The 27,929-nt window shown below is 46.3% G+C and overlaps 1 protein-coding gene across 1 annotated transcript in view; it reads right to left on the bottom strand.

Annotated features, from left to right (window-relative positions):
* Positions 1-22,971, bottom strand: part of CCN4 (cellular communication network factor 4) — a 38,460-nt gene extending 15,489 nt beyond the window's left edge. The window contains exon 1 of the mRNA XM_037380891.1: positions 22,816-22,971. Within this exon, the coding sequence (XP_037236788.1) occupies positions 22,816-22,863 (48 nt within the window). The 5' untranslated portion in view covers positions 22,864-22,971. The remainder of the gene's footprint in view (positions 1-22,815) is intronic.
* Positions 22,972-27,929: the final 4,958 nt, after the last annotated feature.

Here is a 27,929-nt window from a genome sequence, read left to right as displayed (position 1 = left end):
GTCTTTTAAATACCACCCAGGATGGTGACTCAACCACTTCCCTGGGCAGCCTGTACCACTGCTGAAGTGTTGCAGCACAAGCAAGCTATCAGGCTGCAACAAGGCGTTGCCATCAGTCAGATTATGCTGTCCCTCCTTCCTCCACACTGCTGCTCCTCCATCCAGCCCACACTCCTCAGGGCTATTTAGCCACCTGTCAAGAACGAGCTACAGCTGCACATCATCCATGTCCCTCAACCCACTGCCTTGGAGGCAAGGCCACGACTGCAGATTATCAGTGTTAATCAACCCACAGCTTTCAGTCCTCTACACTTGACCACCCTTTCAGTGAAGAAAATTTTTCTAATATCCAATCTAAACCTCTGCTGAGGCCATTTCTTCTTGTCCTGTCACTAGTTATGTGGGAGAAGAGACCGACCTCCACCTCACTACAACCTCCTTTCAGGTAGTGGTAGAGAAGCAGTAAGATCCCTCCTGACTCTCCGCTTCTCCAGACTAAACCACCCCAATTCCCTCAGCCACTCCTCATAAGACTCGTGCTCCAGACCCTGCACCAGCTCCATTGCTGGTCTCTGGACACGCTCCAGCACCTTTACATCCAGTTCAGCCCAAAACTGAACACAGTATTCGAGCTGCAGCCTCACCAGCACCGAGTACAGGATGATTACTGCCCCTGTCCTGCTGGCCACACTGTCTCTGATACAGGCCAGGATGCTGTCAGCCTCCTTGGCCACCTGGGCACACTGCTGGCTCATGGTCAGCCGGCTGTCAACCAGCACCCCCAGGTTCTTTTCTTCACAGTTTTCCAGCCGCTCTGCCCCAAGCCTGCAGCTTGTGTGGGGTTGGTGTGACCCAGGTGCAGGACCCAGCACTGAGCCTTGTTGAACCTCATACAAGTGGCCTGGGCCCATTAATACAGCCTGTCCAGGTCCCTCGGCAGAGCCTCCTGCCCTCAAGCAGATCAACACTCCACCCCAGCTTGGTGTCATGTGCAAACTTACTGAGGGTGCACTCAATCCCCTCATCCAGATCATCGATAAAGACATTGACCAGGACTGGCCCCAGTACTGAGCCCTGGGGCACACCACTTGTGACCGGCCACCAGCTGGATGTAACTCCATCCACCACCCCTCTTTGGGCTCGGCCATCCAGCCAGGTTTTAACCCAGCACAGAGCACACCCATCCGAGCCATGAGCTGCCAGTGTCTCCAGGAGATGCTGTGGGAGATGGTGCCAAAGGCTTTACTGAGGTCCAGATAGACAACAGCCACAGCCTTTCCCTCATCCACTAGGCAGGTCATCTTGCTGTAGAAGGAGATCAAGTTCATCAAGCAGGACCTGCCTTTCATGAACCCATACTGGACGGGCCTGATGCCCATGTTGTCTGCATGTGCCATGTGATGGAGCTCAGGATGATCTGCTCCATAACCTTCCCAGCACCAAGGTCAGGCTGACAGGCCTGTAGTTCCCCGAATCCTCCTTCCTGCCTTTCTTGTAGATGGGCATCACATTGGCTGACCTCCAGTCTGCTGGGGCCTCTCCAGTTTTCCAAAACTGCTGATAAATGATGGAGAGCAACTTGGTAAGCTCTTCTGTCAGCTCCCTCAGTACCCTCGGGTGGATCCCATCTGTCCCCATAGACTTGTGCACATCTAAGTGGAGCAGCAGGTCACCAGCTGTTTCCTCCTGGACTGTGAGGACTTTATTCTGTTCCTCCTCATCCCTGTATTCCAGGCTGAGTACCCAGAGGGAAGCTGGTCTTACTATTAAAGACTGAGGCAAGGAAAGCATTGAGTACCTCAGCCTTTTCCTTGTCTTCTGTGGGAATGTTCCCCACCTCATCCTATAAAGGATGCAGATTATGACAATATGACCATAAAGCCAAACAAACAATAAGATGTCTTCATCAGTTTGGTCCTTTGTTGTGCCACCTAAAGTCTGGTTCTGGCGCAGAGAAATAAAAACTAATCTTTTTGTTAAATGGTGCATTTAATGCAGACTAAAGAATTCTATTTTGCAGGTCCATCCCCTCTGATATCATGACCACAGCTAAAAATGCTATTTAGGAGCTAATTATTATTTTATCTGATAATAGGAAACCTATGAGAAATAGGGTCTTGTAGCTGAAAGTTTTCAAGAAACAGAAGGAAAGAGAAGCTGCTGCTACTGCTAGTTTAATGGCCCCTTTGGAACACACGGCATGCACAGCTTTATCCAAAAAAACATAACTGCCACTTAATATAGTGCTGTATCATTATATCAAAGCCACCTCAGGACTCTCAGTGAAAGCTGAGAAGTAAGACTGCATTGCTACATCCCTATGGTTAACTAAAAATCATATGAAACCTACAACTTGTCTGAATAAACAGCAGCATTTCCAGGTAATGAGTCCCATCATGAAAGGATATTTTTGAGCCAAGCATGGCATATTGTCACAACTGTAGCTTGCAGTATTTAATGAAATCTGTTAGATAGAGAATGCAGATGGAAGACATATAGGTCAGCAACAGCCTTAGGACCAACAAAAGACACCAGACTTTTGCACACTCTAGGAGGACCTGAAGCTAATTCAGAGTCTGATTGCAGAACATTTGGACCCAGCTTGAAATGATTTATCTTTCCCTTTGCCAGGCGAAATCAAGGCCAAAGCCTCTTATAGCATCTGAAGTGAGTTAGCTCTGTGTGTGCAGACATCAGCAGAGCAGCATTTGTACATTTGGAACAAAGGCATCCACATCAATATCTGCCTCAGCCTGGTCATCAGATCTGGGTATAGTCTGGCCACACTTCTTGGAGGAAAGCAGCTTTCCTTCACAAAATCATGGAACCAAAATGTTCAACCAGAGTCTTATTAGTGCTTACGACTGTTCCTAGAAAACCAAACCAGCAAATCACTGAAACCAGACCCAGAGTGGGAGAGGGATATCATCAGATTGGATGTTACAGTGGGAATGAATAAGGGTAATGCTGTGATTCTAAAGTACCATCAATGCCCATCCATGTGACTCCTGTGTTGTGCTTGCAAGGGCAAGTCTTGTGCCTTGATCTCCACATGGCCCAACTTAGGTCTACTGTGCTTCTGGCTCCATCCTCTCTTCTGCTTCCCACTACAGAGACAGCCTGAGGGCGTGGGGACAGCTTCTCTGCTTCAGCAGTGAGGATGTGGAGCAATCAAATGTGACCCTTTCTGTCTTTCTCCTGGAGTGCAACATTTATTCCTCTTCCCAGCCAAGTGCCAAAGCAGAGCTGCAGTACCTAGAGTTCACAAATGACAAGAGGACATTAGAGGATATAATTTGGTCCAGAAGAGGAAAAGTATTATCAGGAACGTACAAAGAGGAAGAACCTGAAGGATTCACCGCTGGATAAAATCTCCCTTGCCAAGATCAGGTCCCATTCAAACCAGACAGAATAGGAAAAAGAGATAAGTGAAGGATGAAAGATGCAGAACCTCCCTCACTACCTCCAGAAACCCCAGCGTGATAACAACACTCATTTGCTTCCATATATCTTAACACCCCTATGTTCAACACATACAGCAATATTGCTATACGGGAGGCCTTGTGATACTTTCACATCTGTATTGTGACAGGTTCAGCTGATATCACCCACATGAGATCCCTGAGAATAAACAGGTTAACTTCCAAACATCATGGACCAATGCTTATTGCACTTAACTTCCATACCCAGAACATCTGTGCAAGGGTTTACTGAATCGCTGGTGCTCACTGCATGCAGCTAGAAAGGAGTACGTGATGTACCACAGTGGAAAACAAGTTCCTGTGTTTGGTACAAGTAACATGGAGTTCCTGTGCCCTGGTTATGGCTGGGACAGTTCATTTTCTTCTCAGTAGCTGGTGCAGTGCTGTGGTTTGGATTTGGCGTGAGAATAATGTTGATAACACACTGATGTTTTTAGTTTTGCTGAGTCATGTTTATACTAAGTTAAGGACTTTTCGGTTTCTCAGGCCCTGCCAGCGGGAGGGCTGGAGGGGGACAAGAAGCTGGGAGGGGACACAGCCGGGACAGCTGACCCGAACTGGCCAAAGGGATGTTCCATAGCACAGAACGTCATGCTGGGTATATACGCTGGGGGAAGAAGAAGGAATGGGGGGACGTTCAATGTCCTGGCGTTTGTCTTCCCAAGTCCCCGTTACACGTGACGGAGCCCCGCTGCCCTGGGGATGGCTGAGCACCTGCCTGCCGTGGGAAGCGGCGAATGAATCCCCTGCTTTGCTTTGCTTGTGTGTGCGGGTTTTGCTTGACCTGTTAAACTGTCTTTATCTCAACCCACAAGATTTCTTACTTTTACCTTTCTGATTCTCTCCCTCATCCCACTGTGGAGGGAATGAGTGAGTTGCTGGTTCGGGTTAAATTACAACATACTGATAACATTATGGGAAATACAGAAAAGTTAGTTTTCTTTTATAAGGCCACAGAAGTGTAAAGGAACCTTAATCTCTGTATATGAAAATCAGACTGTGTTCTAAAAAATCTAGGGATTATTAGGCAAATGGGTTTGATTACACTAATTTGGACAGATATAGGGAAGACTGAAGAGATGGCAAGAGCTGCACCCCTCCACATCAGCAACTGTGCACAGTGTGCAAAGTCTGACAGAAGAAAACTCAAGAGGGTAAAGGAAGTATTCATGGTGCTAAAAACTTTTTGAGCTAGGCATAGTAGTATTTCAATTAAGGAAGGGAAAATGGAGCTGAAGACAATGGGTTGTACTGATGTTCTGAACAAGTGCCAGGCATCTGGAAATCTCTGAAAACAGAACCATAGGGGTGTTAAGATACATGGGAAGCAAATGGGTGTTGTTATCATGCTGAGGTGCAGAGGCAAAAGAGACTTACACAGTCAGGACACAAACCACAAACCTCCCTGCAAGTTAGTCATATGAAATGGTTAAGGCAGGTGAGGAGTGAACCACAAACTTGAAATAACTGGCGTGCCCGTGTTGTCACAAGGATGAAAAGAGAACTGAACACGTCTACTTCCTCCCGCAACAAACTCTACAGGCACCTTGTCACATCAGCAGTGGGACAGAAACAGTGCCATGGCACGCTACTTTCAACAGTAAAGTTTTCTGTCTTCACTATTATGTGAGTCCCTTCTGCCCCTTTCAAAATCCTAGCCAATATTCCTATTACGTTTCTCTGAGTGATATAAACTGATTCACACAATTAGACACATATTCAAATAACCTACTTCAGGTTCAGGGATCTGAAGGAAAGTATAAAATGATACACAGCACAGAGCAGATGCTGCTTTAAATCACTTCCCCAAGGAATTGAAGCATTTAATTCCCTGGGAACACATCAACTTCCTGATCTCTTTTATTCCTGAATATGGTATCAAGCTTTTAGCCATATCACAGAGTACCAATGTCACATAAACTGCCTCTTAAAATCACCCCAAAAGATTTAATTAGACATTTTGTCACTGTGTTTTAGAATGTACTGAAAAGGCTCTCAAAAAGGAAATCTGAGTTCCTTTGCAACAATATCTGATGCCTAAAAAGAGAAGCAAGCAGCAGAATGCTAAGCAAACACTTCTGAACATTTTTTCTTAATCTGACTCAAAAAGTGAAAATCCACAGAACAAGAACACACACACACAAAAAGACTAAAGACTTTTAAATAAACCCAGTAGATTCAACAGAAATGTAGCTGCAAGTTCTGGATGGGTTCAGATGTGCGGAGCATGGCTGAAAGGGAGCCCGTGCCCTTGCACACCAGGTGGACAGCAAGCCAGAAACATGGTGACCCATAAGCTAGAGGAATGATGAATTGTTGTAAACTCATATTAGAATTCAAAGTGAGATTAGCACAAATGACCTTGCCAAATCTATGGTGAGATCATTTAGCAGGAGTGTGGTGATTAGCTAGAGGCCCCCTTTTCCCAAGCTTTGCTGAGTTTATCTGCCCCAAGTCCCTGGAACAAGACCAGGAATTTACTAGCTCAGCATGTGGAGCAAAGACATTACTTGCCAAAACATGTATACAAAGACCCTTACACAAGATGCTATTTGCGGTCATGAGGATTAAAGCTATGAGGATGAACCAAAACCAGTAAACAAATCTGGATTTTGTTACTTTTCTAGATGATAGTCAATACCCAGAAGTAGATTGTAGTACAGGTTTTGTAATCAGAAAGGAGGGGATTGTAAAATGAATATACTCAGTGAATCATAATCAGATGTACCAGATTCAGGACACTCCCGTGATGAGCTATTTTTTATGATCTGTACAAGAGGCAAGCCTGTCCACATAGGTTCATAGTCTACCAAAAGGGGAATGGTAGAATGAAGCTCCTCTTTCTTTGGACATCTGGGAAACTGAGATCTACTGATATTCTTACCCAGCTCCTCAGCTCAGTCTCAGCGGTGGTGAGGTGTGCAATGCCCTACAGTGCCAGAGCCTAAGGGAATGAAACGGACATCCATCAGAAGTCCACAAAACTGAGTGCCATCTAATATGAAACTAATCCCTTAAAGCTGGCACCAATCTGAGATAAATGAGTTCTTCTTAAGAGACTCTAACCTATCTGGGGACCATGCTAGAAATCAACATCATCACTGCTTTCAGTGAAACGAAAAAATAATAAAGCAATTCCAAAGAGTGACTTTAATAAGGCATGGAAAACCATGAAGTGTTTTTACATTATTATTAATTTGCTGAATGCTGTCATTAACTTCACTTGAGCTACGGGTCCAACCAACCAACAAACCAACCTCCACTTCTTTCTTAAGAAAGGAAAAAAATGCTGCTTTCCAGACAAGTCCAACAGGAGGGCAAAACTTTGGAGTACACAGCCATCTGAGGATCAATTCATCCCGTTAAAGGCAGAAAAAGAACTTTTTCCTTCTCAGTCAATGTAGAAGCTACTCAGTTCTTGCACAACAGAGATGTCTGATCAGCTTTCCCTGAGAAAAGGAAAGAAAGGAGAGAAAAAAACAACAACAAAACTCTCACAAGATATACTTTTGTTTATCTGGGAACATTTCCTCTCACTGGAGAGTGAGAGGCAATCCGTTTTGATTGGGACCTGGAGGTACCAATGCAGTAAGACATAGTTACAGGTAAAACTACTAAAAGGAGACAATGTAAGCAACTTGCATTAAATGGCAGTTGCTTAAGAGAATGGTATGTTCCTTTTCTAATGCAGACCACAAGCCACATGGTTATTGCACAGGGATGCATCTTGTTTGCTTCCCGCAGTCACTGCAGTCAGGCTGCCAGAACAGCATGACTAAAACATAAATGCCTTAAAAGAATATTGTTGCTAATGAAATGCAGATGTTTGCACAGTCAGATTGATACAGAGCTAGTCACCAAATAACAACCACTGACAATCAAACGCATATCCACAATGGCTCCAAAGATGTCACTGAGCAAATCACCAGCTCACCGTCCAGTGTTGTAAAAGACTGCAGATTTGGTTATAAGCAGCTACCACATTGGCAAGACGCTCCCTCAGCAGGTCAGTGGGAAGTTTTGCACTGGTGAGATTATGTACAAAAGACCCCACTCTCTTCCGCTTCCCCATGCAAGAAGCTGCAGTTGCAGCTGTTGGATGCAAAGCCTTGACCTCTCCCTGCTGCCAGCAGACAGGACCACTGCACTGACCACACAAGAGACTCAGTAGCTCATCTAGAGAAAATGACGAACTTCAGGGCTGCTAAAGGTCCAGAAGATAAACTCCAGTCTGAAGGACTAGGGCGTGACTTTGCAATTTGATCTGAGCTGTTAGCCTCCCTAGGCCTGCAGAACAGGAGTGGTAACGGTCCTTTTGCTACAAGAAAAGAACACCGAAGATTGTGAGCTGCCCAGACCATGGAGGAATGAGCAGCTGCCATCAAGGGAGATGGCAGTCAGAGAATAAGGGCAAGGGAGATCCCAAGAGAATTCCTCTATGAGGATATCAGTATGGATTGGGAGAGGTAGGAAATCCAGAGCTGCTAAAAGGGCTATAAGCCTGTCACTATGCTGGTGATATGCCTGAGAAGAGCAAAGTTCTATCTGTTCACCCATAGAAAACCAAGAATTCATCTTGTTAGCATATTAATTTTGCTGAGTATGACTTTCAGAGGTGTCTGTAGGACTTCAAACGGGGGACACTGCAGCTGAGCACCCTCAACCCATCTACTTCAGCAAAAAGACAAAGTTTTTCCCTTTTGTTCATATAAGAGGAATGATTATCTGACAGCCAGAGTATTCTTCAGCCTGGGTATACAGAAGCAGAGAGGTTTCACTCAGCATGCAACAGTTCCCCACCAATGGATGTGATACCACCAACGTCGTCAATTAAATAGCCATGCAACACCAGAATGAAAACATGCGATGAAGATTTTGTTCTGGTATGAAGAGCTGAAAAATCCTTGGCATATAATTTATCCCAAGCTGAAGTCCAGTAGATACTTTCTCATCTTATTCAATAAAAATTCTGTTTATAGAATTTTGGTACATCGCTTCTGCTTGGGATTTATTAATTGAATTGTAATTACTGTGAATTAAACTTGGAAGGTATAATTACTTTCTCCTCCCAGAACACAACACCAGAAAGTGGAGGTTTCAAAGGAGAGAAGTGTTTTCACCAAAAACAAGAGGAAATACTGGTCTTTGTGAACAAAGTGTTAAACCACAACGGGATGTATAAACATGTGGGGATGTGCACAAAAAAAAAAAAAAAAAAAAAAGCTCAGAAAGCTCCTCTGGACTGATACCAGAGGGGAAATCTGCTTTAATGAGAGAAAGTGGTGATGCTGAAGCAACACAACTGCAAGATTTGAAGGGTTAAAATGTTTACTGAGCCAGTAGGAAACACACAGCTGTATCAACAGGAAAGTGGAATCAGGAGTCAGAAGCTCATTTTTTAACTTGTCTTTTTTTCCCCTCAAATTTACCAAGAAGATTAACAGTTGAGATTTAATACAAAAAAGAAAGACCTCGACTGTGCAAGTTCTGCAGCAACAAAGTACAGAGAGGGAAGAGAGCAGGCTCCAGTGTGCTGGCAGCTGGACAGCACTTATCAGCAATAGCATCCACTTTCCAGGCCACCACGAAGAAATAAAGCCTATTCAAGTTCAAGGAAGTCTCACACGATGCGAATTTACCAGCTTGAGGATGACTGCCAGACCCTATGGCTGAGCTGATCCAGAAGCAGCCAAACCACTGTGGACCAGACATCTCATGACTGTCCATTTCTCAGCATACACCACATTTCCCTGGGTCTCCAGGCCACTTTTCTCCTCTCTCCCTTACTCTCCTTGGCTGAATAACCCTATGAAGTTGTAATTTTGATTTTCTATTTCCCCATTTCTTCAGCCAGGTTCACAGCCTCAGAGGGCTGTCCAAGTCTCATTCGTTTCCATTTGGATTCAGACACCAGCAGAGAAAAATAGAGATATTGGAACACTGATGTGGATCTGGTCTCAGGTTCCTGACCCTAAACAGAGCTCTCATTAACCTTTCCAAGAACACAATTGAATTCAGCATTGTAATTGTAACACACAAGGGCTTTTCTGCCCACCCCCACCACCCAACAGAAACTATCTGTTAATGCACTGTGTAAGCCTGGGACAATGCTCGGTGTCTGAAACCCCTCCAGCTCATCAGAACCACAGAAAAAGGCATGAAAAGCATTTAGCTTTATCAGAAGGTGAGCCAAAAGATGAGAATTTTGCTACTCACATGGCACTTGGGGTGTCCTTCTTACTCAGCGTCTTAGAGTGATTTAGATCCATATCCTGGGCTTTTTGTCTCATGGGATTACACGATTCAGGTTAAATGTTGATCTATCATTTCATGCAGTAGATCTTAATAGCATCAGATAATTCATATAGGTAGCAGATTGGCAAAAAAATAAGTGAAACTGTAGGAAATGTACATCACTTAAATAGCATTAAAATGAAATAAGATGACCACAAAATATTATGAGATTTTGCAACAGAAGGAAACACTGGGGCTTTCCACAGGCAGAGGCTGAAAAGCCAGTGCAACTGCTAGGAGACAGCAGGTCCACTGGTAACATTCAGATCACTGGGAATGACTACTAGTCGTATTACCTCATATAGGTTTGTTTGACATGAATGAGAAGAGAATAAAAGTAGTTTTGTCCAAAACAGTGCTCCTTCAGCACTGAACTGGGATTCATGAGGAAGTTCCCATCCACGGATGCTCTGAGATCTTCTCTGCACTCTGAATTCAAAGAGAAGTTTCTATTGAATAGTTTGGCCACTTGATAGCATTCTTTAAAGAAAACCTTGTATTTGGATTCAAAATATTCACTTTGATATTCTCTTACAGTCATCAAAGTTTCCTTACCTTGTCATGGACTGTTTCTCTACATCTTGTCTGTGTTGTCTGGATATCCATGGAGCACCACATTTAAAATGTTATGGAGCTGGCATCGGAAGGAACCGTCTTTTGGCTGCTAGCTCATGGCTAGGAACATAATTCTTTCCCTTTCTGAAAATCAGCAGGGCTTGTCCCAGAGTATTTGGCTTGCAAGGCTTGGATGAAGCTGGTTAAGCCTTCATGCAAGTTCACACGGCCATCACATTGCAAAACAGTTTTGCAGCAGGCCAAAAGCCCATCTCCTGCTCTGGAGCCCCATGTCAAGAGGGGGCCACCTGAGGCTGTGGCTGCACAGACACCTGGGTCACTAGTCTAGGCTTAGCTGCCTTGGCCAGCCCCACGCTGTAGCCCCAGGAGTGTGTCCTGGATGCTGTCAGGATAAGAACATGGGGTTCTCTCACCCACATTTTGGCTGCCCATAGTGGTAGCTGAGCAGCGCACCAAGGATGAGGAGCCATCAGGATCACAGGGAGAGACAGCCAAGGGGAGCTTGGTGAAAAGATCACCCATGTAAGTCTCCCATGCAAGGCTTGAGAGATGGACTGATCCAAACAACTTTTCTAAGGGGCATTTTCTTTTTTAGCATGCACTGCTACAAGGCAGCAATCAGCAGAGTGATGGCTACAGACAGCATCTTCTCCCATGTGTTATGGAAAAGGAGGAGGAGTGGTGGTGAGCCCCAGAACAGGGGGAACAGGCTGTTCCTGAAGAGCTGGCCCAGAAATAGCAGAAAGAGCAAACCCAGGCAACGGGAAGGAGGGGACTCAGAAGGAGTTAGAGCCAGCTCTCAAGCCAGTCTGGTCTTTGCACTACAAACATTATTCCAGACACATTTGAAGCTCAGATCCTGTTTTAAAACACAACAGAAAGCCCCCAAGAGCATCTGTACCTTCCCTCCCACCTCCCACAAAAGCTGACACATTGCAAATGGGGAAGGAGGAAAAAGAGAGAAGCCAGTAGATTTGCCTTTGGCTTTTACAAGGCTCCGGGGACAAAGCCATTGCTTTCGAATTAAATACAGTGGAAATTACTAGCAAGGAAATGAGAACACCTCCTGGCACAATTACGTGAAGAAAAAAGAAAAAGAGTGAAGATATTAGCATAGGAAAACTATGCATTGTGCTGGAGAATTAATGGTCCTTCCCCTGAAGCCAGTGGAAACAGAACTGAAATTCAGGGCTTCGGTGAAAAAGATGCCAGAGTATGAACCTAAAGTAACTGGTGCAAGCAGTAAATGCAGAGGCTGATATACTCAGAGGTGTCAGCTCTCCGGATGGGAATGCACACATGGCACCTGCATGAGCAAGCAGAGCATGTTGCATTCTGCTTCTAGGAGGGATTTCTCATGGTGGAAAGCAGCACCTTTCACAAGAATGAAATTATTGAATAACTCTGTTTTCATCTGGGACCCAAGAGATGAAGAGACTGTCCCAAAGGCAGAGAGGATGTCTGTAGTAGAGCCAAAAAAAGAAGTGAGATTTCTTGTTCCTACACTGTAACTATACCATGATACTCCTCCTACACACAGCTAGTAAACTAAGTTGTTTAGTTTTTACTGGATGCAAAAATGAAATTGTTCCACTGAGCTGACTCTCAGATGTTGTCAGTTCAGCAAAGTCAGTTGCTTAGTGTTTTAACTTTGAACCATCGCATGCACTTGATGCCTGCAGAAGGGCAAGACTCTTTCACCTCTCCAACACCTTCCAAACCAACAGATCAGTGGTGATAAGCAGTTTATAACTTGCTGGATCTGTGCAAAGTGATGAAATGAGTCCTTCACCTGTGATTCACTCTTGCCTCCATGCAGCTACGATACCTGCTGGAGACGAGGTCTAAACCAACGAGGTGACAAAATTCCCATTTCTGATCCAGACACCTGCTGACACTATGAATGATAAAAAATAATAATAATAAAAAAACCTCCAACAACCAACCTAAAACCAAACCACAAAAAAAAACCCCACCCAAATACCAAGAAGCCTTGCTCAGGCCAGGGTATCACTGCAGCTTTATCATAACCCACTGACATGGGGAATCTGGCACCTTGGCACTGAAGCGCTTTGGCAGGTCGCAAGGAGGAAATTGCTTAGATTTCATGCCCATCGGTGCCCACATACCTCCCAAAACCCACAACATGCAAATGCTGCCACTTCCCCATCCTAAAAGACCCCAAACGGGAAAGCAGCAACATCACAGCCTGTAAACAGTTGACACTACTGCTTTCGTACACAGAGGAGGACACCAGCTCTGTGGTTTGTCTCCAGGAGGATAAAGACGAATTTCTAATTATATGAGTACCGACATTTTTGCTTGTCTCCCCTAACTGGCGCTGGCTGCCTGGGGGTCCAGAGAGCGGAGCCTCGGGCCAGGTTCGGGCACCGGCATTCCCCAGCCACCGGTGCACGTGTGGGGGGCAGCGGTGCCCCCTCCCCAGCAGCCCTGCACAGTACCCTGCTGTTTCCGAGCATCTCCCCCGGCCAAGGCTGCCCCTCAGACGCAAGATGTGTCAGAAAAAAAATAACACTTTTGGGAAGTGTATGGGGAGTGAGTGTTAAGCCAAAATATTCCCAGCCACCCAGCTCCCGCTGTAGAGACAGTTTTTCTAAGAAAGCTTCCCCTGTATGTTACAGGGTGAACAATAAAACCAGGCTCAACACCTTTATGGTCATACAGTCCCATGGGAATGAGACAAATGCAATTCTTTAATTATTCCTCTATAAAATGGTACGATCATCGAGGATGCAGAGGTGTTAAAGGGATTTCAGCTTTGCTGCCATAATATCCATTTACTCCTCTAATAAAATACTCCAGCCTCCTAGATGATACTCCGAAAGCATTTTAATATAGTTAGGGGAAGGGGGGCGACAGTCAAAGATATGGCACACATGTCACCTCTAGTCCAAACAGACTGCCTATATGATACATATGGAAAAAGTGACACAAACGATAAAAATACTCAGGTGTGGGGGTGTGGGGTGGTATATGCGTATGTGTATTATATATATGTATATGTACATCACACAGAATTGGGCATATAATCTAAAAGAAGCAGAAGCATCTTATCTGAGCCTGAAACCAGGCACATAATGTGTCGCTCCACCACAAACTCAGGAGCCCACCCACACACAGGCAGCTTTTGGTGGGCAAGGAATTCACCAGCCTGTGTGTGCATGATCACACCACCTCTTTGGGGAACCCTAGTGCATTGAAGAAGCTTAGTACTGGTTTTGATGCAAAATCTGGAAAAATAAGTCAAGTGACCTCCAGAAATCCACTGTCTCACAGATGTCAACTTGCAGTCTCTCTGACCCCTCTGCCAGGCTCATGGAGAGCTACACCTCATAGAAATGTTCAATTAAATGTGATTTTAAAAATGTACACTTGGCACTCTAGTAAAACAGTGAAAATTAATACTGAATGATCTCCATGAATGAACTGTTAAATAGCAGGGATGTCATTATTTATTTAATTACAGTAACTGCAATAGCTAGGGTCAAATGTGAAAGAAAAACTCACAGAAAGAAGCCAATGGAATTTGCCCTCATTCTCTTACAGCAATGTATATCAGCCCACATACAGATGCTGTGGGTATGACCTAGTCCTCTCAGACCAAGATCCAGCAGGAAGTATTGCCAGCAGTGCTGATAAATAAATCACCTGCTGAATGGCCAAACTAGTTAACGGAACCTGGATATTTTCCTAATTAATTTTCCATCCTTATTTTCTCATAAAAATGTAACCAAAGAGTTTTATAATGTAATCCACTTGCAGATTCTCAGCACTGGCTGCAGGTTTTGTGGTTTGGTCCCTCCTTGCTAAACAGCTAAAATGACCCAGCTGTTACTCTAAAACCAGGGAACTAGTAGCCTGCGGGCAGTCAAGTACATATGCCAGCCGTTCAGAGGAGCACTTAATTCCTCCCATATGGATTTCGATGCCTCTGCCTTCTTATCAGACCAGATACAGAAAGTTCTTTGTCAGAGCAGGTATAAGCTGGTGATCATCATGCGAGCTATAGCCTGCTTGGTCATCATACACATCCAGGAATGTATTGGTGGACTTCAAAAACCAGAAAGGAGGGCTCACAAGTCCAAAAAACACAGATGCAGTGTGACCTCTTGCATCACAAATGTGAGAATGCCACGGACATCATGTAAGAGGTATGGCAGTGACAATGAGATACGTGTTCAGAGCAGAGTCAGGAGATGCTTTGAGATAGTGTAGAACTTCCTGGGGAAATGGCCAGTCTTTTTGCAGGGGCCTGGTACATTACTTGTCAGCCCAGGGCAAGAAGGCTGGCCCCTTCATGGAGTAAAAATAGTTCACCAGAGTCACTGCTTCAGGTGATTCGTGCTGTCCCCAAAAGGCATCAAACCGAGTTTCAGCAAAGTCATGCTCCCTTCTTTCCACTAATCTTCCTTTCACAGGCCAAGCACATCTATATGGAGATGAGGAAGCTTCAGCAAGAGAAAGAGAAAATCCCCCACTCATCTTACTGTTGTTTTGTTACTCAAAAAGCTTCAGTAAGGAAAGACCAAAAAGGAAGGCAGGATGGTAGTTTGGAAAGCTGACAGAGCATGGAAAGGAATCAAAACTTCTAAACCACTGAGAAATTAAAGTTTGAGTTGCATTCATGAATGCTAGAAAGGGGAAAGTGCAACCGTTCCTGTACAGCTAAAAATTTGCTACCTTCTAATAAAAAAAAATAAAATAAAAAAAAAAAAAAAAAGATAATCCTCGAGTCATCAAGAGCAATTTTGGTCAAAGTTGTGAAGTCTGTGGGGATTGCACTATTTCTGGTGGCACGTGGCAAGTTTTGTGTCAGATACGGTACAGAATGACAAAGTTGCTTACTACTACTGACGTTACTGTGTTCTTTCCATTATATACAGATACAATTTTTCTATATTTCTAAATCTAATGTAGCTACTAATTCAGTCAAGCTAGACAGTTGCATGCTAGAGATGTAATAATCATAGAATACCAGGTTGAAAGGGACTTCAAGGATCATCTGGTCCAACCTTTTTTTGCAAAATAAAACCAATGCTTCATATCCACCTGGAAGCCTTTCAGTGGAGGTGATTTCAGTATGTTAGGAAGAGAAAGGACAGGTTTACCTCAAGCTGGGTAGAAGAAGTTTGTTTCAACTCTAACAAAAAGGTATAAAAGCACTCAAAGCACTACCGTTTTTGTGATTTCTGTTCATCTGTCAATGAAATGCTAGACCAAGTGATCTTGCTATGCTGCCCCACCACCAAGCATGAGACATTTTTTCTTCTAACTCCATCCGAATCTGCAAGGCAATCTCTTAGGAGAAGGTCCTTCTGCAGGGCTGGAGTTGCTCCATGACAGCAAAGACATCACTGTGCATATGTCCAGCAACATCAGGATCTAGGTGACTCACAACCCTCCGTAGATGATGCATAAGCCCAAGATTATTTCTGCAAATACCTCTCAGGTTTCCCTGTGTGCTCATTGCACACCATTCTGGAGTTCATGAAACTTGGCCTTCCAACTTGCTCATCTCTCATTTGTTAAGTAGAATGACAGACCCAGACTAGTAAAACAGAAGAACAATGTGGGAGCTATTGGGAAAGAGAAGAGGAACACAGAGATGACCACACAGTCCAGGAATGCATTAGTAACCCAAGTATTAGAAATCCATTTTTCAAATTGTGCTGCAAAGCTTAGCTTAAGTGTTATCTTCTTCCACAGCTGTTTCAACCTAAAGGATGTCCTTTCCTTCCCCATCCACAAGAAGAATTACTTGTAGAGCAGAGCCAGCTGTTGGCGCCCACAGAGATAAAAATGCCTTTTCTCCCTTCTACCTTCCCACAGCTAGCCCAGATGCAAAGAGTACAAGTCAAAGCCCAGCAGCAGGCTATTAGAAAGCACAAGGGATTAAGAGGACTCCATTAGCTTCATCCAGGATGCCAGAACAAGCAGCAGCAAAGAGGGAAACACATAAGGTTTCAGTATGGAGGCAATAAATAGCAGAGGCACCAGTGGAGGTTCCATCCAGACCTGGGAGACCACCAGGGTGCAGGAGAACCAGTCATCCTCACCCACACCCAGGAAACCAAAGCAGCACTAAGTAGCTGCTAAAGTAGCAGAGTCAGAGTCCCTTGGCCCAGGAACACATCTGTAAATATAAAGCCCTGTGACGCCCCTGCCAGCCTGCAGGAATGGGATGCTGAAGGGAACTCATCTCAGGACGCAGCAAATCCTGGGTGGGACAAAACTTGAAAGAGGGAGTGATGGGGAAATTGGGTGCTATAAACCCAGTCCAAGAAACTAGGTCCGAATTCTTGGTGGACCTCAGAACACAGAAAGAAAACGAATGGGTAGGCTTTGTTTGGGCCCATCATTGCCCACTGACAGCTGTCACTCAAAGTTTCTATTTAATAGAAACAAAAAATTCTGGTTTTAACATAAGGACCCTAAGAATGAGGATGATTGAGCTGTATTATAAGAAACCAAAGGGGCAATCAGGGGGAACACCTTAATCGAGGGTGCCCGCCTGCACCTCCTGCTGACAAATCTGGAAGACTTAGGAAACCTTACCCTGCTTTCTGGTCCACAACATGGGACACCGTCAGGCTTGATACTCAAATGTATCTTCAGCTGAGGCTGTGGGCATTCAGCTTTTGCCAGGCTGCAGCTGCCAGTGTTCACATACATGATACTATTTTATTTATTTATTTTTTTTTTTTTTTTAAACAGCCTTATTTTCACTTGTGCATGAAAGCCAGAGCTGTCCAGACAGGAATGCTCAAGGCCCCTCTGGGACACTGAGGCCATCCAAAAAGAGCAGTTTTCACTAAGCTGAGTACTGGAAAGATGCTAAAGCAACTCTTCACATCCTGACATGGGTGCCTATAGCTTCTGAAGAAAGAAGTCAAATGTCCCATATGGCTATGGAGGACTTCAAACGTTTTTGGCTGGTGCCTTTTCATAGCTCCTGGGGAGGGCAGGAGAAGCTAAACATGCACAAGCCTTTCAAAAGACAGACACCCAGTATAATTGTGTAAATCTCATGCTTTTGCTAAAACCCACAGCTATCATTTTTAATTAATACCTTTCCCTGGAGAAGCCCCAATAGCAAAGTACTCTCAGCGCAGACAGGACTGTGTGAAATGGGGACATGACCTGCCCGAGGGGACACAAATAGGCAGTGGCACACTGCAAGGGTGGTGAGGAAGCCAGTTCCTGCCCCCGGCTTTCTCTTGGTTAACGCTAGCAAGAGACTGTCGCACACTGGCTACTGATGGCTACCAAAGCAAATTCAAATACTGACAGAAGTTAGGAAGAAAATGCATGAAAACCTGCTGCTCTTAGCAAAGCTATGTGTGAGTTTGTGTGTTTAGGAGGCATCTTCATCAGAAACAGTCTTTGGTCAGGACCTCTGATAAATGTGAAGCACATTCAGTGCTACCTTTAGGATGTTGCCTTGGCAATGATTTCCTTCTGCAAGTGGATTTGTGAGGGGGACTGCCAAATAAAAGATCAGTTTTGGGAAAGCCCCACATATGATGCAGCCATACCCACAGGGATTAAGTCTACCAGCTTTGAGCCACCAGATACTCACTTGCATAGCTGAATCTTAGCTGCTGTAACCAGGATAATTTTAATCAACATCTACAATTTATGGACGTGTAGGATAGGAGACTTTCTAAAGAGAAGTTTATCAAGCCTGTCTCTGGTAATCAGATACTGTCAAGCAACAGGGAATGGTAGAAGGTCAAAGGGACAAGACACATCAACTTTGAACCTACGCTGCCTAAGATTATCTGTGCATCACTATCCATGTTGCAAGCCTGTAGCCTTCCGTTAAGAAGCACTCAATAGCTAAACCTCAGCTCACCTCTCCTGGAGAGCCACAGGATTTTGCAGGCGAGAATAAAGGTGTCTGGAACCTTTAGCTTTAGACTACATATGAGCTTCTAGCAGAGCAAATAGATAAATTAATAAATCATTATGTAGCTTTTTTTTTTTTTGGGGGGGGGGGAGGGTCATGTTTGGTCAGAATGTGGTTTTGCCTGGAAGTCCAAAGAAATGTAATCATTTTTTCCTGCCACCAAATCCAAACATCTTACAAATTCTTGGCCTCACATCCATAGCAATAATTTTAGAAAAAGAAGAAGGAAAAACCACGCATTATGGTTCTCAAACCACTTTCCACACAGGCGGAGGCAGCCCTGAACTTGGGTCATTATCAGTGACTATCTAGTGAAATCAGTGTTCACAAAGGAGATGGTGCCTTTATAAAACCATCTTTGAACATCTCTCTCCTCCCTCCCACCCACTAAAGCCAAAAGTCTGGTGTTGTGTGCCATGACTGCCATCACATCAAATAGAAGTGTCAATAGTTGCCTACTAGTTATGTGATGAAGTGCAACACTATTCTTTGCTATTTGACTTGCTGCTCACTAGCACCATTAAAGGAAAAGCCTGCAGGTTTGCATTCACTCCTTTTCTATTTATTTTAATTTAGATTTCTAGATCTACACACCACCCATTCCTCCACTTCAAATGTTTTATATACTTCCAGTGCTATTCTTCTTCCTATATAATCTCCTTTACTAATTTTCTACAAAGTGCAGAATTTCTTTTCTAATCATCATCCTGGTTTGGGACATTTCGTCCCATCTAAACAAGGGGTCTCATATCTGCTGAGTCATCAGGACTAAAGGCTGAAGATCCTGGCTCCAGTTCCTCAATGTACCACACTGAAAAGGGGTCAACACATCCAGCCTTAAAGTCCTTGCTGAAAAAATGACTCAGCCACTGAGGAATCTCAACCTACTTGATGGGACTTGGGCTCTCATGGTCTCTGCCCTTATCTCTATGAAAGGAAAACAAATATTTAAGAAATGTTGGAAAACTTATGCCTGAAAGTCCAGCTATGCTCAGCTATTTTTCTCTTCCCAAGCCCATCACCCGTGAAGTTATGCCCTAATAAAAAACTTGTTGATAAAACTGTTTAAGAACTCATTAACTGCCTGTAGCTTAATACAGTACTGGGGGGTAAGGGACACTCCCGCAGAACCTGACAGCTGTCTTCTGAAATGCCCTTTGAGGCCTGCCTGACCTTCCCATATCAACTCTGCCTTTTTCCCTCAAACAAGTAGGTATATTCCAGTCATATTCCAGATAATCAACCATCCTTTTTCCCAGTGGAGCATCTTTTTCTGTCCATATTTCTTCACCTATGTGAAGAGTGACAAGTCACCAGGGAGACCATGGGCCTGTGTACAGTGACCTGCCTGCTGCTGCCACTCCATGGATGCCTCTGCAGTGTTGAAAATATCTTTATTACTGTTATGATGATGCCACAAAGATGCAACACAATAGACAATGAGGTGGGATAGTGTCAGAGCTTTATCAGCACTCATTTGTTGTGACCATTGTAACTTAGCTAAAATATGTCTCATGAGCAGGGTGGCCAATACCAGCTAAATATTCACTATATCCCACAACAATGGCAATATCCCTTTGCTCCTTCAGACACTGTCTCCTTAAGCAGACTAAGCCTGCTCCTTTCCTAAAAGTCCTTTAAGTATTATGTAGACTAATACTGCCTGCCAGTTGCACTCTGCAGCCCCTCTCATCTATCCATGCTGTACACTCTTTTCACCCCTGTTTCTCCATTTCCCCATTATGTATGCCTTCATCAGCTTACTAACCCCCCCATCACATCCCAGTTCAGGTTTGAAAAGACCCACAGAAAGCCAGTTCATTAGTGGGGAGAAATCACCCCAGCTCAATGATTTCTAAGCGCAACCTTCTAAGGTCCAGCTCCATGGGGGTGACGACAATGCCCCTGGGACCCTCCAGAAAGACATGGCTTCACCTGCTCAGTTCATTGGACAGCTTGAACTGAAACAGCTGAGACCCAGGACTCTTTGTAGGCTATTTTTGATACTGTTTCAAACTCTTTTTAGATACTCTTTTGACTATATATGCTGCCAGCAATATTTGGATTGCACTCACCCCCACAGCCGGCACATGTGTCTGCATGCACTCACCCATAGTTACATGCTACAGCAGCTTTTGTTACAAGCATCTTTGATATCAAAGAAACTCAGGACAACCACTAAGATTTATAAGGCTCACACAGATCTTCCCTAGTAACACTGTCAGGGGGTGGGGGGTGGCGGGTGGCTCCCTCTGTGTGACTTTTTACTTGCTCAGCAAAGATCAACTGAGGTAAGAACCAACCTACCTCAGAGAGCCCAAGCGCTGCATTTTGTTTGTTGTTAGTTTTGTGTTGGATTTTTTTCTAGAAGAGCCCCCGTTATCAGTCCATCTCAACATTCACGCAGGACTTATCACTTCTCCATCTGCTTTCACACAGGTGCGGCTGGTGTACCACATCACGTGTGTTACCTTCTTGCTTTAAAGCCCCGCTTTATCTCGCAATACACAAGCCAGCCTGATGCCGGCAGCCCTGCAAAGCAAAATATCCCCGGTGCAAAGCAGTTACGTTACCCGCCCCGGAGCAGAAGCGGGGCACAACCGCGGCTTCGCCTCTGTCTGGCTCCGGGAATGCCCCGGCCTGGAGCCGGGTAGCCCAGGCGGGTCCCGAGGAGCCACCCTCTCTCCCGGGGTCCCCAGGGCTGCCCGAGCCCCGAGTCCAGCGTAGCCTCCGGGGATGGGGATGGGGAAGGGGAACGGCGCGGTCCCCAGGCGGCGTGCGGCCGCCGCCCCCGGGGTGGGGGGGGAGGGGGCCGGGACAGGCACTGCCCGCTCCCCCCGCCCGCCTGCCGCCATCGCCACCTTCCCGAGCAGCGCAGCTCGCAGCCGCCAGCCGCCCCGGGGATTTCACACAAGCCATAAGCACGCACCGAGAAAAGTAAAGTAAAACACCTTCTGAGATGAGCGGCTTCCCCATACAGGTTTTTTCCAGAGAGGGGGGAAGGAAAGCAGCTACTGCTTGCGTGGACTGGGCAGCTACAAGAGGTCGGAGAGGGGCAAACAAACCCCCCTCCTCTGGCCGCCCCGCGCAGCTGCACACCTGCGGGGAGCGGCCGGCCCGGCCCCGGCCGCTGCTGTGGCACGGTACGGCTCCTGCTGTGGCACGGCACGGCTCCTGCTATGGCACGGCACGGCACGGCTCCTGCTGTGGCACGGCACGGCACGGCTCCTGCTGTGGCACGGCACGGCTCCTGCTATGGCACGGCACGGCACGGCTCCTGCTGTGGCACGGCACGGCTCCTGCTGTGGCACGGCACGGCACGGCTCCTGCTGTGGCACGGCACGGCCCCTGCTGTGGCACGGCACGGCCCCTGCTATGGCACGGCACGGCACGGCTCCTGCTGTGGCACGGCACGGCACGGCTCCTGCTGTGGCACGGCACGGCCCCTGCTGTGGCACGGCACGGCACGGCTCCTGCTATGGCACGGCACGGCACGGCTCCTGCTGTGGCACGGCACGGCCCCTGCTGTGGCACGGCACGGCCCCTGCTATGGCACGGCACGGCACGGCTCCTGCTGTGGCACGGCACGGCTCCTGCTGTGGCACGGCACGGCACGGCTCCTGCTGTGGCACGGCACGGCTCCTGCTGTGGCACGGCACGGCCCCTGCTGTGGCACGGCACGGCACGGCTCCTGCTATGGCACGGCACGGCTCCTGCTGTGGCACGGCACGGCACGGCCCTGACCCCGCACCGGTCCCGGTCCCGTGCTGCTTCAGCCCCAGCCCCTCTGGGCACCGCTGCCCGTCGGGGACCTGCCCTTTCCCCTCCAGCCCGCTCCTCCACCAGCCTCACCCTGGCTGCTTCAGACAGGAATGGAATGGGTGATCTTCTCCCTCTCATGCTCCACAATGCAAATAATAGCAATAAAAGATAATAATAATAATAATAATAAAGGAAAACCAAACGCCAAACCACACTACAGTTTTCTGTGCAGATCCACCTGGATGGTGAGCAGAGATGGACTCAACTCCGAGACACTTCTGCACTCTTCCCCTTTCCTTTCCTTTCCTTTCCTTTCCTTTCCTTTCCTTTCCTTTCCTTTCCTTTCCTTTCCTTTCCTTTCCTTTCCTTTCCTTTCCTTTCCTTTCCTTTCCTTTCCTTTCCTTTCCTTTCCTTTCCTTTCCTTTCCTTTCCTTTCCTTTCCTTTCCTTTCCCCTTTCCTTTCCCCTTTCCCTTCCCCTTTCCTTTCCCCTTTCCCTTCCCCTTTCCTTTCCCCTTTCCCTTCCCCTTTCCTTTCCCCTTTCCTTTCCCCTTTCTCTTCCCCTTTCCCTTCCCCTTTCCTTTCCCCTTTCCCTTCCCCTTTCCTTTCCCCCACAGCTCACCTTTCCCCCCGGCTCTCCCCTCGCCCACCTCCCCGGCCTTGCCGCCCGCCCTCCCGCCCGCACCCCACCGCACCCGCTCTCCCAGCCCACCCTGCACTAAACCCAGGCGTGCTTGCAGCAGACGAGTCTCTCCTGCAGTTTCCAAACTCACCTGCAAAATGCTGCTCGTTGCTAGAATCCAGGGCAAAAGCCACCTCATCCCTGGAAGCCGGGATTAAATACATTGATTGAACCCAGATTTAGAGCCGTTTTGAACAAAAACACCACTTTGGGGAATGCAGAGCAATCCTGAACTGGCAACCTAGCCTAGGCACTCTGCCTTTTTCTCTTGGCTCTTTGGGGATTTTATTAAAGACAGATCTGACGTCAGGGTGAAGGACAAGCCCTGCATTTTTCCTCTGGAGAAACTTTTCCTGCCTTCACTTCTTCATTTTTGTGTGTGGTGTTGTCCCACCTCCTGCATTTCAGTGCATCGCCGTTAGCCAAAGGGCTCTTAAAGGGAACGTTACCGCGCCGTGCTCCAACGTGCTGTGCCTTGGCTCGGCCCCGCAGCACCCAAAGCTCACCCCTCCCGCTGCTCCTGGCATCCAGACCCTTGCCACTCCGCGAGTGCAGCAAGAAACATTGCATCGAGCTTTACTGATTACGACGAATGATCCGACATGTACACAAATAGGCAGAGGTGCTAGATTTATTTAATCTTTAAAAAGGAGTGGCTTTATTTGAAGCATGGAAGGATGATGGTCCTGCAAGCGCACCCCATGGGAGGCAGTCTCCTGGTTCCCTCGGAACCCCCCTCTTTAAAGAACAACCCACACAGGAAAAGAAAGGAAGGGCACACTATCCCCTCCCAGGCTACACATCCCTTCCATCATTTCGGTGGAGTGTATCAGAGTATGCATCAGCTCCTTATTTCTGTCGTGTGCCAGCAGTGGGCATAAATATTGCCCAGGTACATGGGAGTGCAAACTCCATTCTGAACAGAGCTAAACTCTCTGATGACCTGTATCACTGCTAATGTATAGCCTGATATTAGCTGGGTCATCTCCTTATGATATTAGCTGGGTCATCTCCTTTTGCCCGGGCACAGGCACAGTATTTCCCTTCACCCTTCTCAATCTGAATTTGAAAGGATTTACAGTCTCTTTCATCCTTAAAGTGAAATAGAATAGTATAAGGAAAATATATTAAACAGCTTCACAGGTTTTAAACCCAAAGGAGTTGAGGTGTGGGCTAAAAGACTCATCAAGGCAAATTTAATAGTAGGCAAATGTTCCTGCTTGATGTAGCAGGCTAGGCAGCTACAGGTGGTGAACACTGTGACGGCCAAACTGGAACTGAGACGGTGCCTTAACCTCTGCTCAGCCTCGGCTATCTCCTGTAACTCAGGTGTGCCTGGTCGCATCGGAGTGAGCTGCTCCCAGCTCCCCCCAAGCAGCTCCCCAACATAGGAAGGACATGGACCTCTTGGAGCAAGTCCAGAGGAGGACCACGAAGGTGATCAGAGGGCTGGAGCACCTCTGCTAGGAAGACAGGCTGAGAGAGTTGGGGGTGCTCAGCCTGGAGAAGAGAAGGCTCCAGGGAGACCTTAGAGCACCTGCCAGTACCTAAAGGGGGTTACAAGAAAGCTGGAGAGGGACTGTATACAAGGGCATGTGGTGATAGGACAAGGGGGAAAGGCTTTAAACTGAAAAAAAGGCAGATTTAGATTAGATATTAGGAAGAAATTCTTCACTGTAACAGTGGTGAGGCACTGTCCCAGGCTGCCCAGATAAGCTGTGGATCCCCCATGCCTGGAAGTGTTCAAGGCCAGGCTGGACGGGGCTTGGAGCAACCTGGTCTGGTGGAAGGTGTCCCTGCCCACGGCAGGGGGTTGGAATGAGATGATCTTTAAGGTCCCTTCCAACCCAAACCGTTCTATGGTTCTGTCCCAGCCCTCCAGGGGAGCTGGTGCTCTGATGGGGTTTGGTCCTTGGACCTGGCACATCTGATGGTGGGGTGGGGTGGGGTGAGAGCAGAGCTGTACTCCAGCAAAATGTATTCTCACAGTGGCTTTCATCCCTTACGTGCTGTGTGACGTGACACAAACATTTTAATGATTTTGCACCAGCTGGATCAGGGAACAGTAAAAGGACCAGATTTTTTGTGTGACAGTCTGGACACCCAGGTGCTTTGGGAAACAATTCAGCCAGAGCTTGGCTGCAAACTGGAGGAAGTGCCACCTTCTGCCTTCTTCCTCCAGCACCTTCATTCCTACCACCGCCCTATCCCAGGACATACCACCTTGAAGACCAGGTTGGGGACTGTATTTTCTGTCAGGTTCTTCCAGGGCTGTTTCTGTTCTCCTCCTTCTATATCCTTCCCTTGCTTCCTCATTCCAACTATCTCTATTTCAATATTTCTCTCTCACCCCTCTCTGTCACCAGCACGCACCCTTCCTTGTATACCAGCAATATTCAGTCACAGGGACTCTCTCTGCTGAGGAATCTAGAAAGAAGCCTACAATCTTCATGTCACCTGGGTGGTGGTCATCTGCACGTGGCTACCACTCAGTGCCTGACTTCAGGGTCCAAATCCCTGGATACTTTGTGAAATGAAAGGAATATTTTGAGAGTGCAATTCCTCTGACCTAGGTGAAATGGCCTCTTAAAAAAAGAGGTGAAACCCGATGAATTAGACTAAGGTAATAGGCTCTGATGTAAAGTAGGTGGCTAATACCTCATCCAAGTCATGCTTGGTGGCTTGGAGCTGAAGGGGCCATGCTAGCAAGCCTAGCAAAAGTAGCTTTGCAAAGGAATGAGGAACAAGATTTCAAAGTTCCTGGGTTACAAGACTCCAAAATTAAGGGAAAGAACGCTTTATAAATGACACCAGAAATGGCAGTGTGTTGGTTTTGGTTTTTTTCCCCAAAAAACTTCGGTTATCTCACTTTCTTTTGACTATTTCCACTGCATATTTCATTCTCCTCAGTGAATTCCTTAGCAGATGCTGTGTTCAAACGTGTCAGCAAGGACAGAGACTTTGAGATGTGGACGTCTGGCTGCGTGTAGCTCCACAGTTCATGTCATGGGATTTTGTCATATGGTGGTTATAAACCAGACAGTGTCTTAGCTTGGGTGAGACAGGGATCCAGGAGCAGGCCTGCAGCTCCGGGGCAGGGGTGCTGAGAGCAGCAGCAGCCCTTCTGATAGCAATTTCTGTGTGGAGATGACACATCAGAGCACTTACAGGTGTGACTGGGTGTAAGGTTATTTCATTCAGTCTCTAATGGCAGAGACGTTTAGGGTCTTGTTTAATTCAGTGATGGCAGCAGCTCTCACCTTGGCTTCTGCTTCTGGGGGCTTTCAGTTCCCGCTAAGGATGACAATGCTAAAAGAGGTTGTTGCGACCCTGTGTCAACCTGCCTTAATCCTGGGGAGTCTTGTACTGACCCCGATAAACAGAAGCTCTAAAGACACTTCTCTGTCTAGTTCAAAGACTTTAATTTAAAATCTCCAAATGATGGAAAATCCACTTCGTGTTTTGGTGAGTTCAGTTACATTCAGTATTATAAGTTTGTGCTGTATTTTCAGTCTGAGTTTGCTGGTTTCATCTTTCTGCCAATGTCTACTTGGCTGATGATAATTCAATACCTTCTTCCAACACATAAACATGCAATGGCTCAGTAAATCACTGCTGACTCTTCTCTTCAATAAAACAAGGAAGCCACATTGCTTTTAAGTCTCAGTGTCTAATTGGTTTTCTGAACCTTGAAGCAATTTTATAGTTTTATGGCATTTGTCTCTTTACCTTTCACCTTCCATGGACATTATGTCTGAGAATGCAACTATCCATCACTCTGCAATCACACCATCCACAGTGAACTGGAAACAGGTAGCACACCCCAGTGCAAACTAGCTCTGATTCTGTTAGCCTAACACTTTAATATCACTCCTTCCTCAAGACGTCCCTTAGGCCTCTTCGCCACATAAACAGGTTTCTCAATTTGACTCCATTTTACAGTCTTTTTAGACTAAATAAACTGGGAAATTGATTTATTTTATGCTGTTTGATGTGCCTGACACTTTTACTGGGGGATGTAGCTGGCCAAAGAACACAGGGACTGCTAAGAACAGAGAGTTCAGGGAAGATGGATGCTGCTCTTGCTTGCAAATGTGTGGCAGAAATAGCTCATTGCCTGTAGTGGATTTACCCTGTAATAAGTGAGATCAGAGTCTGCCTACGAGTCCAAGGGAAAAAAGAGCACCTTGGAATTTCCTGACTCATAAAAGGTAAAGGCTGAGTCATTAATCTGGCTTTTAAACAAGTCAAACAAGTAGTTGTGTCAGTTTTCTATCAGGGTGCCCTTTTTTCTGCCTTTCTGCATGCTGGGGAGATGGAGAAGACACCCCTTCCATGCAGGATTTGCCTGTTGAATAGCGGGGACCCCTCTGGGCCTGCAATCGACAGGATGGCTAGGACCTCACCCGCTTCAGGAGGCACGTACTGGAATGGGAAGGGAGGTGGGGGAGTCAAACTGCATCACCTATTATAGTTGTTGTAACTACTTAGGTGATGGGAGGGAGAATTACATCAGCCTGTCCCTTTGAAATATCAAAGAAGCTTTAGAAACAAGTCTACGAAACATCTGGTTTAGCTGACTCTTAATAACATCAGGCATCTGAGCACTCAGCCAGCCCCACTTCAACACAGGTGAACATCTCATTTCCACCGAGTTACTGGTCTTTGCAGATGAGACTTGACACCACAGAGTGCAAGAAGCTGCAATACAGCAGGAGGACTCACTCCTTTTCTGTCTAACCAGTCTTTCCCAAGAAGATGATGGACAGGAATCACAACATGGATAGAGAGCCAAAAGCTCCTTTGCTCCTATTCAGCCTTTTATCTCTGGTACCATGATGCAGAAGGTACCAGTGAGGAGCTAATGTGGTAAACCCACCACTGGATTCCCTCAGTCACTTAAAAAATGCCAGGTGAACGGAAGCACCCTGAAATGTTATTCAACCCAGGTTTCCATTATTAAGTACACACAATGCTGTGTAGCTTGCAGGCCCCATTCTGACATCTTGTAAAGCTGATAATACACCCAACAGCTACAAGGAAAATCGGCCAGTTCAGGTAAACCAGCCTGACTGTCAGCACTCCAGGACTGAGTGATTATGTATCCAAAGAGCTGGTATAAATCAGATCTACTGATACGGGTGAAGTCACAGCTAAGTCTGAAAAATGGCACCTTCAATACTAAATTCATTCATGCAGCTAAAA

This window comes from Falco rusticolus, chromosome 3 (genome assembly GCF_015220075.1).
Source record: "Falco rusticolus isolate bFalRus1 chromosome 3, bFalRus1.pri, whole genome shotgun sequence".
NCBI classification, from domain to species: Eukaryota; Metazoa; Chordata; class Aves; order Falconiformes; family Falconidae; genus Falco; species Falco rusticolus.
The sequence above is the reverse complement of the archived record's forward strand: the minus strand, read 5'-3'. Positions and strand labels throughout refer to the sequence as shown.